Here is a 12,984-nt window from a genome sequence, read left to right on the forward strand (position 1 = left end):
ATGGTGTTGGGTAGACTGATGGGACTGAAGGCTGATAAATCCCCAGGGCCTGATGGTCTGCATCCCAGGGTACTCAAGGAAGTGGCTCTAGAAATCGTGGACACATTGGTGATCATTTTCCAAAGTTCTATAGATTCAGGATCAGTTCCTGTGGATTGGAGGGTCGCTAATGTTATCCCACTTTTTAAGAAAGGAGGGAGAGAGAAAGCAGGGAATTATAAACCAGTTAGCTTGACATCGGTGTTGGGGAAGATGCAGCAGTCAATTATGAAAGATGTTATTTGAATAGCAGTAACAGAATTGGTCCAAGTCAGCATAGATTTACGAAGGCAAAAATCATGCTTGACTAATCTTCTGGAATTTTTTGAGGATGTAACAAGTAAAATGGACAAGGGAGAGCCAGTGGATGTAGCATACCTGGAATTTCAGAAAACCTTTGATAAGGTCCTACACAGATTAGTGGGCAAAATTAGAGCACATGGTATTGGGGGTAGGGTATTGACATGGATAGAAAATTGGTTGGCAGACAGGAAACAAAGAGTAGAGATTAACGGGACCCTTTCAGAATGGCAGGCAGTGACTAGTGGGGTACCGCAAGGCTCGGTGCTGGGACCACAGCTATTTACAATATACATTAATGGTTTAGATGAAGGAATTAAAAGTAACATTAGCAAATTTGCAGATGACACAAAGCTGGGTGGCAGTGTGAACTGTGAAGAGAATGGTATGAGGATGCAGGGTGACTTGGACAGGTTGGGTGAGTGGGCAGATGCATGGCAGGTACAGTATAATGTGGATAAATGTGACGTTATCCACTTTGGTGGCAAGAACAGGAAGGCAGATAATTATCTGAATGGTGTCAGGTTAGGGAAAGGAGAAGTACAACGAGACCTGGGTGTACATCAGTCATTGAAAGTAAGCATGCAGGTATAGCAAGCAGTGAAGGAAGCTAATGGCATGTTAGCCTTCATAACGAGTGGAGTTGGGTATAGGAGCAAACAGGTCCTTCTGCAGTTGTACAGGGCCCTTGTGAGATCACACCTGGAGTATTGCGTGCAGTTTTGGTTTCCTAATTTGAGGAAGGACATTCTTGCTATTGAGGGAGAGAAGCGGAGGTTCACGAGGTTAATTCCCGGAATGGCGTCACTGTCGTATGTTGAAAGAATGAAACGACTGGGCTTGTATTCGTTGGAATTTAGAAGGATAAGAGGGGAACTTATAGAAACATATAAAATTATTAAGGAATTGGACAGGCTAGATGCAGGAAACATGTTCCCAATGTTGGGGGAGTCCAGAACCAGGGGCCACAGCTTAAGAATAAGGGGTAGGCCAATTAGAACTGAGATGAGGAAAACATTTTTCACCCAAAGAGTTGAGAAATTGTGGAATTCTCTGCCTCAGAAGGCAGTGGAGGCCGATTCACTGGATGCATTCAAAAGAGAGTTAGATAGCGCCCTTAGGGCTAGTGGAATCAACGGATATGGGAGAAGGCAGGAAAGGGGTATGATTGTGGATGATCAGCCATGATCACATCGAATGGCGGTGCATGCTCAAAAGGCTGAATGGCCTACTGCACCTATTGTCTACGTATCTAACCCAGTAGGCAAGGCAGCATTTGTGCAGGGACTAATAGTGTGTTCATATAATTTGTTTTTAAGATTCAACACACACATACACTTAAAACCTTAGAAACTAACGTAAGCAACAAAATTAACCCCACATATCCACATATTCCCCCCCCCCCCCCACCAATATATCTTGTTCATTTCAGAGGGACCACTATAGTTGTGCCCATGTTTAATCTGGTGTGGGGCAGTGAACAATTTTCCAGCAGAACAGCTGGGAAATCTGCGCGTTCACTGCCCTGTTGGACCCCATGAGGAATCCACAGATGCTGTGGAGGGCAGCAGTGAATCCAGGCCACAGAATGGGAGGCATGCTGCCCTGAGAAAACAGCCAACATAATCAAGGACTTTTTTCACCCCTGTCATTCCTTCTTCTCCCCTGTCCCATCGAGTAGAAGATACAAAAGCCTGAAAGCATATACCACCAGACTCAGGAACAGCTTCTTCCCCTCTGTTATCAGACTACTGTGAAGTCTTCCCACAAGCTGGGTTGTAGTCCCAATTTTCCAACCTACCTCATAGTGAACATTGGACTTTTTCTCTGGAACTGGAACTCCACAATGCTGTGAATTGTTTTGTGAACTGTGGTGTTTTTCTCTTTGCACTACCTGCTGTACTTGTGTATGCCTGATTTGTACGCATGTGAAGTGCGATTTGATGTCAATGGATAGCAAGCAATCAAAAGCTTTTCATTGTACCTCAACATACATGGCAATATTAAACTAGTAACCAATAACCTCCAGAATGGGTGCTCTTTCCTGTGACTTACTGGGTTCAATAGCATGTTACCATTTTCTCAGCAGTGTGCCCATAAGCAAAACAACTATTAGGCTGGCAAAACACCACCTGGCGAACAGACCTTTACAGACGTTGAACACATTCAATATCCTTGAAGGAAATGTGGCTTCATGTAATTCAGGGTGGCACAATGATGCAGAAAATAAAATTGCTGTTTCAAAGTAACCAAGACCCAGGTTCAATTCTGACCCTCGTCGCTATTATGTGTGGAGTTTGCACATTCTCCCTGTGATGGCAAATAGGTTTTCCCCCCGATGCTCTGGTTTCCTCCCACAGTCAGGATACAGGTTGGGAGGCTAATTATTTATTATAAGGAGCCCCCAGTGTTTGGAGGGCAAATCTGGGAGAGATTGTTGAGAATATGGGGACAATAAAAAAACAAATGAATGCGGGATTAGGATAAGTGGGTGGCTGAGGTTCGGTGTGGATTCAGCAGGATGATGGGCTTATTTCCGTAACTCGATAACTACATTAATGGGATCAGTTGGCTGTACAGAAGAGGCATTTCTGGCCACAAGTCTGGAAATTAACCGGAAGTATAATATCCCAGCAGGCTCGAAAAGAGCCAAGCTCTACGAATGTCCAAATGTATTGCAGTGCGAGACAGAGAGAAGGGGGAGTGAACGTGACTGGTGACATCTGGTGACTGTACACAGGGGTACATTATTTCACAATGCAACAATAAAATAGGCTCCACTGTCAGAAGTGAATGGGTTAGAAAACTATTGAAGGACTTGCTTGTTCACATGGCATTTCATGTTTAAATGCAGGTCGCTGATTTCAATAACAGAATCAGGCAGAAACATTTGTGCTTTCCCTTTGGAAATGTTTGGGAAGATATTTTTTACATCTACTGTTATCCGCTGCATTCAATATTATTGCCATTTTTTAGTAATGCTATTTCATCATAGAATAATAAATTCTGCAGAAATAAGGAATGCTGATTTTTTAAAAAGATACAAAATGCTGGAGCAACTAACGGATCGAGCAGCATCTCCAGTAAACACGGAGAGGTGGTGTTTCGGGTCAGGACCTGCACTTTTGTCATTAAAGATTGGTGGTGGGGATCTCTCCACTGCAGTGGTTCAATCTCTGGCTTATTATAAACGTGGGTAGCCAGGAGAAGACAACAGTCGCACATTTTGTGACAAAAACAATAAAAGTGAACTGAAATATTGCCTTAATTTGGCACAAACTCACACTGAGATCAGGGATTTGCAGAGTTACTTACCCTGCACTCTCAGCCGGATCTTCCCCAGCGCTGTGCCAGTCGGGTTCTGTGCAACACACATGTATGTTCCTGTGTCCTTCACTGCAGCTCTTGCAATCTGAAGGCCCCCATTAGGTAGCACAGTGTAATCTCCTTCTGCACAACACACAGTAATACCTTGAGATGCACCGTGATACTATGCTGAAGCATGATAGTTATTCTTTGGACCTTAGTACAGAAATGCTACTAATTATTTCATTAATTCTGCGATGGTTATCCAAGATTTATTTGAATACATGAATAAGATGTAGTGCTTGCTTTGACACAAAAAGCTGGAGTAACTCAGTGGGTCAGACAACATCTCTGCAGAAAAGGAGTTTCGGGTCGAGACCCTTCTTCAGACTGAGAGTCAGGGGAAGGGAAAACGAGAGATAGACAGTGATGTAGAGAGATATAGAATGAAAGATATGCAAAAAAGTAACAATGATAAAGGAAATAGGCCATTGTTAGCTGTGGCCTAGGTGAAAACGAGTACGGACAATGAGACTCAACAAGACGACTTTGAAGCTGGTATAACTTGGGATGGAGAGATGGAGTGAGGGGGGATGCAAGCATTACTTGAAGTTAGAGAAATCAATATTGCTACCACTGGCTGCCCAAGCGAAATATGAGATGCTGTTCCGCCAATTTGCATTTGATCTCACTCTGACAGTGGTGGAAGCCTAGAACAGAAAGGTCAGTGTGGGAATGGGAAAGGGAATTAAAGTGTTTGGCAACCGGGAGATCAGGTAGGTCCAGATGGACTGGGCGTAGGCGGTCAACGAAACAATCCCCCAGTCTACGTTTGGTCTCGCCGATTGTGCTTGAATATATCCTGTTTCAATATCCTCAACATTTACAGAATTCAGTAAACCTCATACTAAGACTGGAATTGAAATGCAGCGGCAATGTTACCTGCAGTGTTAATGCTGATGCCTTCTTTCTGCCATGTAATCATGGGGTTTGGTGTTCCAGTCGCCTCACATGGAAGAGTAATGGGATTATTCAGAATCACCTCCAGACTGCTGGGCTGGGTTTGAATGACAGGAGGTTCTGGGAGGGAAATCAAATTATTTTCATAAAGAAACATAAAACTTTCAACCAATGCCATTACACGATGCAAGTTCACCACTGATTTTTCCGACAAGTAATGATCTGGCGCCTCCGTTAATCCTTTCAATTTAATTAAAATAATTTAATTAAAATAATTTAATTAGCTAATTAGTTCACCAGCTAGTTTAATTATTGGAATCAATTCTGAAAGGCAGTGTTTACCTTAATTTCGAAAGGTATAGATTAATCAGTATTATTTTGTTCAGGTAAGATCATGTCTGACCCGCTTGACTGAATTGTTTTGAGAAGGTAACGAGGAGAATAGCGCGTTAGTAGAATGCCAAATGGATTTCAGGGAAGCTTTTGGCAAGGTGCAGCACAGCAGGCAGGTAAGAAGTGCATGGGATTCATGGCAAATTGGATCCAAAATAGGCTGTGGTGTGTTTTTGTGACTGGAATGTTGCGACCAGTGGAATTCCACAAGGCTCAGTACTGCTCCTTTGCTTTTTGTTGTGCATACAAATAACTGTAAGGGGCACTACAGAGAATGTTGCAGGTGACCCATATTTCAGCTACATGTTTCGCAATGGAGAAAAGGTTTTGGCATCAGGAGGAGAAATGTGCTCTGGTCAACTGGGCGTTGGTGGCAAAAGGAATTTAGTCTAGAAAAGTGTCATTTTGGGTTTAAATAAATGCAACAAGGAATTTATTGTACATTAATAAATGGGAGGATGTTGAGGAGTGTGGAGAAACAAAGGAACCTTAGAATGTATGCCCACAGATGATTGGAAGCAGTAGGAGATTAATAAGATGGATAAAAAGGGCATACAACAACTTCACAAAAGAACATTATATCACCTCTTGCATTATTTGTAATCTCTTCCACTTCTATAAACCTCCAAGATATTTGTGCTTTTCCAAATCTGGTCTCCAAATTAAACCCACCATTTGCAGCCATACATTCAGAGGCCTAAGTTTTGGAAGCCTCTCTGAAGGAGCAGGTGTAGGTCATTTTGCCCCTCAAGCCTGCTACCCGTTTAATATGATCATGGCTGATCTGCCCCAGACCTCATCTTCTCTTTTGTCTCAGTTCATCACATTAAATTTCCCCCATCTTTCAAAAATGTATCTACTTCCTTGATCCAGCCTCTTCAGTCCCCCATGATGGACAATTCCACAGATTCTCTATCCTCTGCAAAAATAAGTTCCTCCACATCTGATTTTTAAATGACCAACCTCCCATCTTCTACCTCTTTGAAACTCTCTTGTTTGAAATTCCTTCATTGGTGGAAACATCTTGGAATCGAAACTGAGAGGCCTGCTAGGAATGTTGTACGTTTCAATAAGATCAGCCCTTATTTTTATGGAGCACATTAAAAGGAGGAAAGACGGATAGGGAGGTTGTCGTTAGCGAGGTTTCCAAAACTTAGGCCGCTGAACCTAAGGCTGCAAATGGTGGGTTTAGTTTGGAGACCAGATTTGGAAAAGCACAAATATCTTGGAGGTTTATAGAAGTGGAAGAGGTTACAAATAATGCAAGATGTGGTATAATGGAGGAATTTGACAACTAAAATTTGAGTTTTAAATGTCAGACTGCAGCTACTGAAGGAGCAGGGAGGTAATTGGGGCTTTGGGATTAAGCGAACAAAACGTAGCATCCGTGATGGTGCGGAAATGTCACCAACAGCTCATCCTTGGGCTAACGTGGGTTGCAAATAATCTGGTTCCGTCTCAGCGGCTGTCTGAGAAAAGGCCAGATGCTTATTATTTCAATAAGCAATTATATTTGATCTGAAAAGTATTCACTCCAATAAAGAAAAGCCTTTCCTTCTTAATAGAATAAACAGATTCACGTTCCCTGGTGGAATTGTTCCTTTGAATGTTTAAGTAATTTGGCAGGGCTGTGGTATTGTAAAAAAAAAGAGAAATTAATTTCACAGTGAATTGTGATTTGATTCTTGATAATGGAAGTCCAACATCGAAATACAAGTGCCTACCTTGTACACGGAGGTTGACCTGTCTACGTGCAGTGCCAGCAGCATTCTTTGCAACACACGTGTATTTTCCTGTGTGATTGAGCTCAGCTGCACTGATCTCAATTGTTCCTGAGTTGGCATGAGAGCAAAGATGAATAGATAATTATATTTAACATTTTTTATTTATCGCGTAAATGACCTGTCACAAGATATCATTGTATGTGAAAATAATTGCAAGGTAATTAGCAATGAAGCAAAATACAAAATATGTAAATTTCTCCTTAAAGTTTGAAGTAGATAAAAAAGATGTTTATCAGCAGCCTGACTTAATCTCTTTCATGCATCTTTATATAGTGACTGGTGAGGCCAATCCGGGCCCGGAAGGCACGCCCACACGTAGGACACAAGTGGATGGGTGCTGCAGTGGAAGTGGAGGTAGCCCGGGCCTTGCGCGCGGTGCGTTTCCTCTGGGCCTCTGCATCTACAAAACATCTACAAAATACCCTGCCCCCACCTTTCTTTACTCCTCCCCCCACACACACTGCCCCCCTCTCCCCTCCCCTGAGCCATGATTGACCTTGTTTCTATCTCTTCCCTCTCCCCTCCACCCACATTCCTACACAATTTGCACCTTATCAACCCTCTCGCTTCACAATTTGCAACTCCCTGATCCTTTTGTCTCACACCTTGTGCATGTTCATCTCTGACCTTTGTCCAACCACCTGCCCATCAAACCCCCCTCATCTTTGTTCACCTATCACCTGCCATACATTGTCTAGCCCCTCCACTCTTCCGGCTTTCTTCCACCCCACCTTCACATTCAGTCCGAGGAAGGGTCCCGATCTAAAAAGTCACCTGTCTATGTTCTCCAGGGATGCTGCCTGACTCGGTGAGTCACTCCAGCATTTTGTATCCATAACGATTTAAAAAATAATGGAACCATTATTGTTGGTCTCAAAAGGCTTGTTCACTAAAACTTCAGTCATTTGCCCTGCCCAATTCCCAAGAGTAGGATAAGCTATGCCCTCTTCCTTGTAGGGCACTCTGTATATTGTCTGAGAAAACCTTCTTGAACACACTTAACTAATTCCACTCTATCTAAAACCTGAGTGCGATGGCAGTCCCAGAATATACTGGGAAAGTTAAAATCCCCCAAGATCACCCATTAGTCTTGCAACCGTCTGATGAATAAAAATAAAAACTTTGGGTTGGAAGCACCCTAGAGATAACATCCCACTTGTTCTGAGAGTTAGTGTTTCAGAGATGTTAAATAAGGTTTCAAATATAGTTCTGTGAATCAATGATTCCATGAAAGTTTAAAGTGACAGGGTGACTGGAGGTAGGGAGGTCTCATTTGCCAACCTTACTGATGGATTTTGCAAAGCAGTCACCCTAGTGTGGAGGGGACCATATTGTAAGTGGGAAGTACAGTTTAATAAATTAAAAGATGTATGTGTAAATCACCCTTCCATCTTGAAGGGAATGAAGGAGTAAAAATGCAGGTGTTGTATCTCCAGTGTTTGCAAAGCAAGTTATTGTGGAAAGGAGAAGAAATTATATATGGATAAGCAAGAGCCACAGCGGAAATGGTCAAGGCAAATGCTGAAAGGTAACGAGGGGGAAGATATTCCTCGTGGTGGCATCATGGTGGAGGTGCAGAAGATAATTTGTTGCGTATGAAGGCTAGTGGCCAGGGAGATGAGAGCAAATGGAACTATCAGAATTTGTGAAGGGAAGGTGGTTAAGATTTCTGCAGTAGTTCTTAGTTTGATGGTTAATATTGGCTGATGTCTTATCCCCAGAAATAGAAGGGCCGCAAAGATCAGAGAGGGACCACATGAAGGTGAGGGAAGAACAGACATTGGAAGTAAAATCATGGAATTCTCCTTTTTAGGAAATGGGACTGATCAAGAAAAAAATTAAATAATAACTTTTTGGCTCCAAGAAAATATGAATATAATGATTATCTATAGTGGGACACAAAATCAGCTCTGATAAATGGTAGCCCAATTTTCTCTTTCAGATGTTGCCAGTCATGCTGTACTTTTTTTAAATTTCCAGACATATGAGATATGCGTTCACACTATTACCTGTGGAGAGAATGAGGTAGCCTTCACCTTGAGCTGACAGCCTGAGCCCATCTTTGGTCCAGTGAATGCTTGGTTCTGGGACACCAGAAGCAGTGCAAGTAATGACGGCTGGGGCCAACCGTGTTACCAACAAATCTGTCGCTTCATCCGCAATTGACGGAGGAACTAAATAGAAAGACAGTTAAAGAGGACCAATAGTTCTACTGAATACCATAATCAAACACAAAGACAACTGACACTCTTGCGGAGAGGCATTTTATTCGTAGGCTTCAATGTTTGTGAACCTAAGCTCCAAACACAAGACTCCCATCACTTATATTTCCATTTTCTCTCTGACATGAATATTGCAATGATACTAATGCATTGATGAAATTCATATTTTTTCATGGTTAGAATTAACAAGTCTTTTCATTAATTAGGAATTAAGTGGAGCTTAACTTAACCTGGAAAATGCACAAAAACACACTCAATAACACACACGATCACACACACACAAGACTTGCGGAAGTCTTTTTATTCTCATTCAAGATTTTTAACTCGTTATTCCAAATGCAGAAAAAAAAATCTCAACAAAGTATCAATGTAGATAAAGGAATCCAACATCAACAGATAGAATTCACACTAATAGATGATGTTTGTAAAGGGGAACCCGCTAAAACTATGATTTGTGCAAAAGATGTCATGGCCTGATAAACCATGCATACAGAAGTTTCAATTTAGCATTGTTTAATATGGTAGTTCGAGTGTGGATGAGGGTGTAACATTTATAGAAAGCGAATAATTTGACAGCTGTGCCAATAGAAAGCACAAAACAATGTATTAAACAGCATTGTGCTATGAATGAGTATCAAGCTTTCCATTGTGAAAAATCAGCTGCACCATAATTGAAGAGTTCACCTTGGACAGTAAGTTGGATTGCTCTTTGATCTTTCCCTGCATAATTCGAGACTTTGCATTCATAATGTGCTGTGTCTTCTACAGTCGGTGAGATGATTACAAGAGAACCAGAGGAAAGCAGTCTAAAGAAAAAATAATAAAGAAATGATCAAATAAACATAAAAAATAGGTGGAGGAGGAGGCCATTCGGCCCTTTGAGCCAGCACCCCCATTCATTGTGATCATGGCTGATCATCCACAATCAATAACCCGTGCCTGCCTTCTCCCCATATCCCTTGATTCCACTAGCCCCTAGAGCTTTATCTAACTCTCTCTTAAATCCATCCAGTGATTTGGCCTCCACTGCCCGCGGTGGCAGAGAATTCCACAAAATGGTAAACCTTTTCTTTTATCTCATTGCTTTGGTTACTTAATTTAATTTGTTGTACACTATTTTGTTTTAGTTTATTTTAGAGATACAGCACAGAAACAGACCCTTTAGCCCACTGAGTCCACGCCAACCAGCAATCCCGCACACTAGCACTAACCTACACACACTAGGGATAATTTACCAAAGCCAATTAACCTACAAACCTGTACATCCTTGGAGTGTGGGAGGAAACCGGAGTTCCCAGATAAAATCACACAGGTCACGGGGAGATCGTACAAACTCCATACAGACAGCACTGTAGTCAGGATCAAACCCGGGTTTCTGGTGCCGTAAGGCAGCAACTCTACTGCTGCGCCTCCGTGCCACCCTAATGCTCAAAATGCAGCCCTAATTTTTCAAGATGAATCTTTCCACTCAACGGGCTGTTGCATAATTGCATCTTCCTTCAACCAGAAAGAATGGGTGGACTAGGTCACGGCTCTGCATCCTCAGGCTGAGTTCCATGGTCTCTCTACAATGTGTATGGACTTCTGCAGAGTGCTGAGCATGTTGACACGCTTAGAGTAAGTGTATCCAAACTACAATCCAGTCTCTATACCTGTCAATCTTGACAATCCCAATCATCTACCCATAAAAAGCAGGGAGTGCACAACACTCCCACAAGGCTATGAATGCTGAGTGGCATGTGGAGCATTGGTCGTAGTGGGCAATAAAGGAGGGAGAAATGGTTCACATTATAAATGCCTCTAAACATGCATAACTACCACTTGACGCACACAACCAGAGGCCCAAAAAGTATGAATAGCTCTGAATGATCAGATTATATCCGTTTATCCAACAAATCACAATGCAACATGATGCTAGGTAGTAATTCAAAATTATTGTCAAGCTCCCATTATGGTTTAATACCCCTCCAAAGTAACATTTTGCTACTATCATAATAACAAAAGGACAGAGGAGTTTTGGCATTCTGGACAAGAGAAGACCAAACTAAAATTTTAAAGTGGTGATAAAACTTATCAAAATTGGATTTATTAAATTCATAAATGATAAAGTGGATAGATATCCACAGATATAATAGTCCCATACTATTATATCTTATATCTGGAATTTGTAAACCTCAGATATCTATCCACTTTATCATTTATGAATTTAATCAACCCAATTTTGATAGCTATTCCTGCACCTGGCAAGCCCCTGATTTCTGGAACATTCTCTCTTCACGTCTCTGTCTCTGTACTTCGCCATCTAACGTAAAAAAACCTCTCTTTGCCCGAGTCTTTGGTCCAAGATTTGATGGGCCTGATTGCCTGTCCCTGACATGTAATAATTCCATGGGTTCATCACTGCCTGAAGGTTTTGGCTGTTGCCAACACTCGACGGCAGTATCAGTATCAAGGCCACATAAATGGAAACGTATTTTAGTTTAAACTTACAGGAGATCTGAGGAACAATCTTTTCAGCCCAAAGCTGTTTGAAATCTGGAACACACTGGCAGAGTGGGTAGTAGAGTCAGGTACTCTCCCAACATGTAAGAAATATTTAAATCAGTAAAGCATAGTAGGATAGAGAATAAGTGCTGATATATAGGATTATAGATAGGCACTTAATGGTTGGCTGAAGGTTCCTGTTTCTGTGCTGTTTGGTTTTATGAATTTTAACAGTAAAACCTGGCACCAAATATATTGCTGTAATAATATAGTCATTAATATTCATAATTTTTAATAGCAAATTCATTCAACACGCCCAATTGGATGATTTCAGGAATGACTGTTTTCTGCGATGATAGCATGTAATCACCTGTATATATTCTGATGTTGATCAGTGTTGAGCAGCCGCCCATTCCTCTCCCAGCTGACTGTGGGCTTTGGGATACCAGTGGCTTCACAAGCCAGAGTGGTCTGCACATTGACGAGAACAGTGATGTTGTTGAGGCCAGAAGCAATGGACGGAGGAACTGCAAGAGATCAGGGAACATGTTTCTTACTTGGGTAAAAAGGATCTAATTAATGCCCAAATTCATCTGTGTGTCCCAGTTGCATGAACAGATATGTTTGGGCTGTTGGGTTGAAGATCAATCATGAACAATAGGATGGTAATTTAACATGTACTGTTCATCCATATTTGCCTCTGCATTAGAAGAGAATATGAGATATTGAATGTAGGCGGCTTTGTTTGGCATTTATTATACAAGGCAATTAACTAGGAATACATTAAATGCTGTACATTCAATATTAAAACAGAAAATGCTGGCCATGCAGCATTTGTGCAGAGATATAAACATAAGAATTCATCCCAGTGACTTTTCATCAGAACACAGAGTACAAAGTATGCCAGGAAAATGAAGCATAATTCACAACAGATCTGAAGTATCTGACGTTCAAAGATTAAAGTTGATTGACACGGAGATGTATTCGGGGACAATTAATGAAGCTTGTGTTCAAGGGTGTAAAGTATATTTCCTCATGTAGAAATATATTTTCCATGTATTAATTATTTACAATTACTTGGAAAGTGGCAAGTATCTTGAGGTTCTTCATGCCATTCTAATACAAAATACAGAAGTTGCTTTGCCATTTTTTGTTTCGTGACATAAGAGCAGAGATAATGGATTGAGACGGTTGATGAACCATGACTGTAATGAATGGCACAGCAGACGCGAAGGGACGAATGGCCTACATTAGTTCCTATTTTGTTACGTATCTATGTTAGTCTGGAAGCAGACAAAGCCATGGTAAAAAGTGTACTCGATAGGATTATGGCCTGGATTATTAAAATTCTTTTACAATGAAAATTCGCTGAAGACATTAACGGACGATTCCACATCAAAATAAGTGGTTGTCAAAAGAAAGTAGAATCTCTGTGTATATAGGTTTAGGAATCGCAAGACAATTTACAGAAAGCAAATGGGTTCCAAGATGTTGCC

At 41.4% G+C, this 12,984-nt stretch overlaps 1 protein-coding gene across 1 annotated transcript in view; it reads right to left on the bottom strand.

Annotated features, from left to right (window-relative positions):
- hmcn1 (hemicentin 1) overlaps positions 1–12,984 on the bottom strand; it is a 365,295-nt gene that overhangs the window by 58,720 nt on the left and 293,591 nt on the right. Inside the window, exons 75-80 of the mRNA XM_078407604.1 lie at positions 11,859–12,015; positions 9,689–9,810; positions 8,792–8,956; positions 6,723–6,830; positions 4,588–4,725; positions 3,655–3,789 (exon numbers count right to left, since the gene is read on the bottom strand). Of these exons, the coding sequence (XP_078263730.1) occupies positions 3,655–3,789; positions 4,588–4,725; positions 6,723–6,830; positions 8,792–8,956; positions 9,689–9,810; positions 11,859–12,015 (825 nt within the window). The remainder of the gene's footprint in view (positions 1–3,654; positions 3,790–4,587; positions 4,726–6,722; positions 6,831–8,791; positions 8,957–9,688; positions 9,811–11,858; positions 12,016–12,984) is intronic.

Source organism: Rhinoraja longicauda, chromosome 11, assembly GCF_053455715.1.
Source record: "Rhinoraja longicauda isolate Sanriku21f chromosome 11, sRhiLon1.1, whole genome shotgun sequence".
Lineage (NCBI taxonomy): Eukaryota > Metazoa > Chordata > Chondrichthyes > Rajiformes > Arhynchobatidae > Rhinoraja > Rhinoraja longicauda.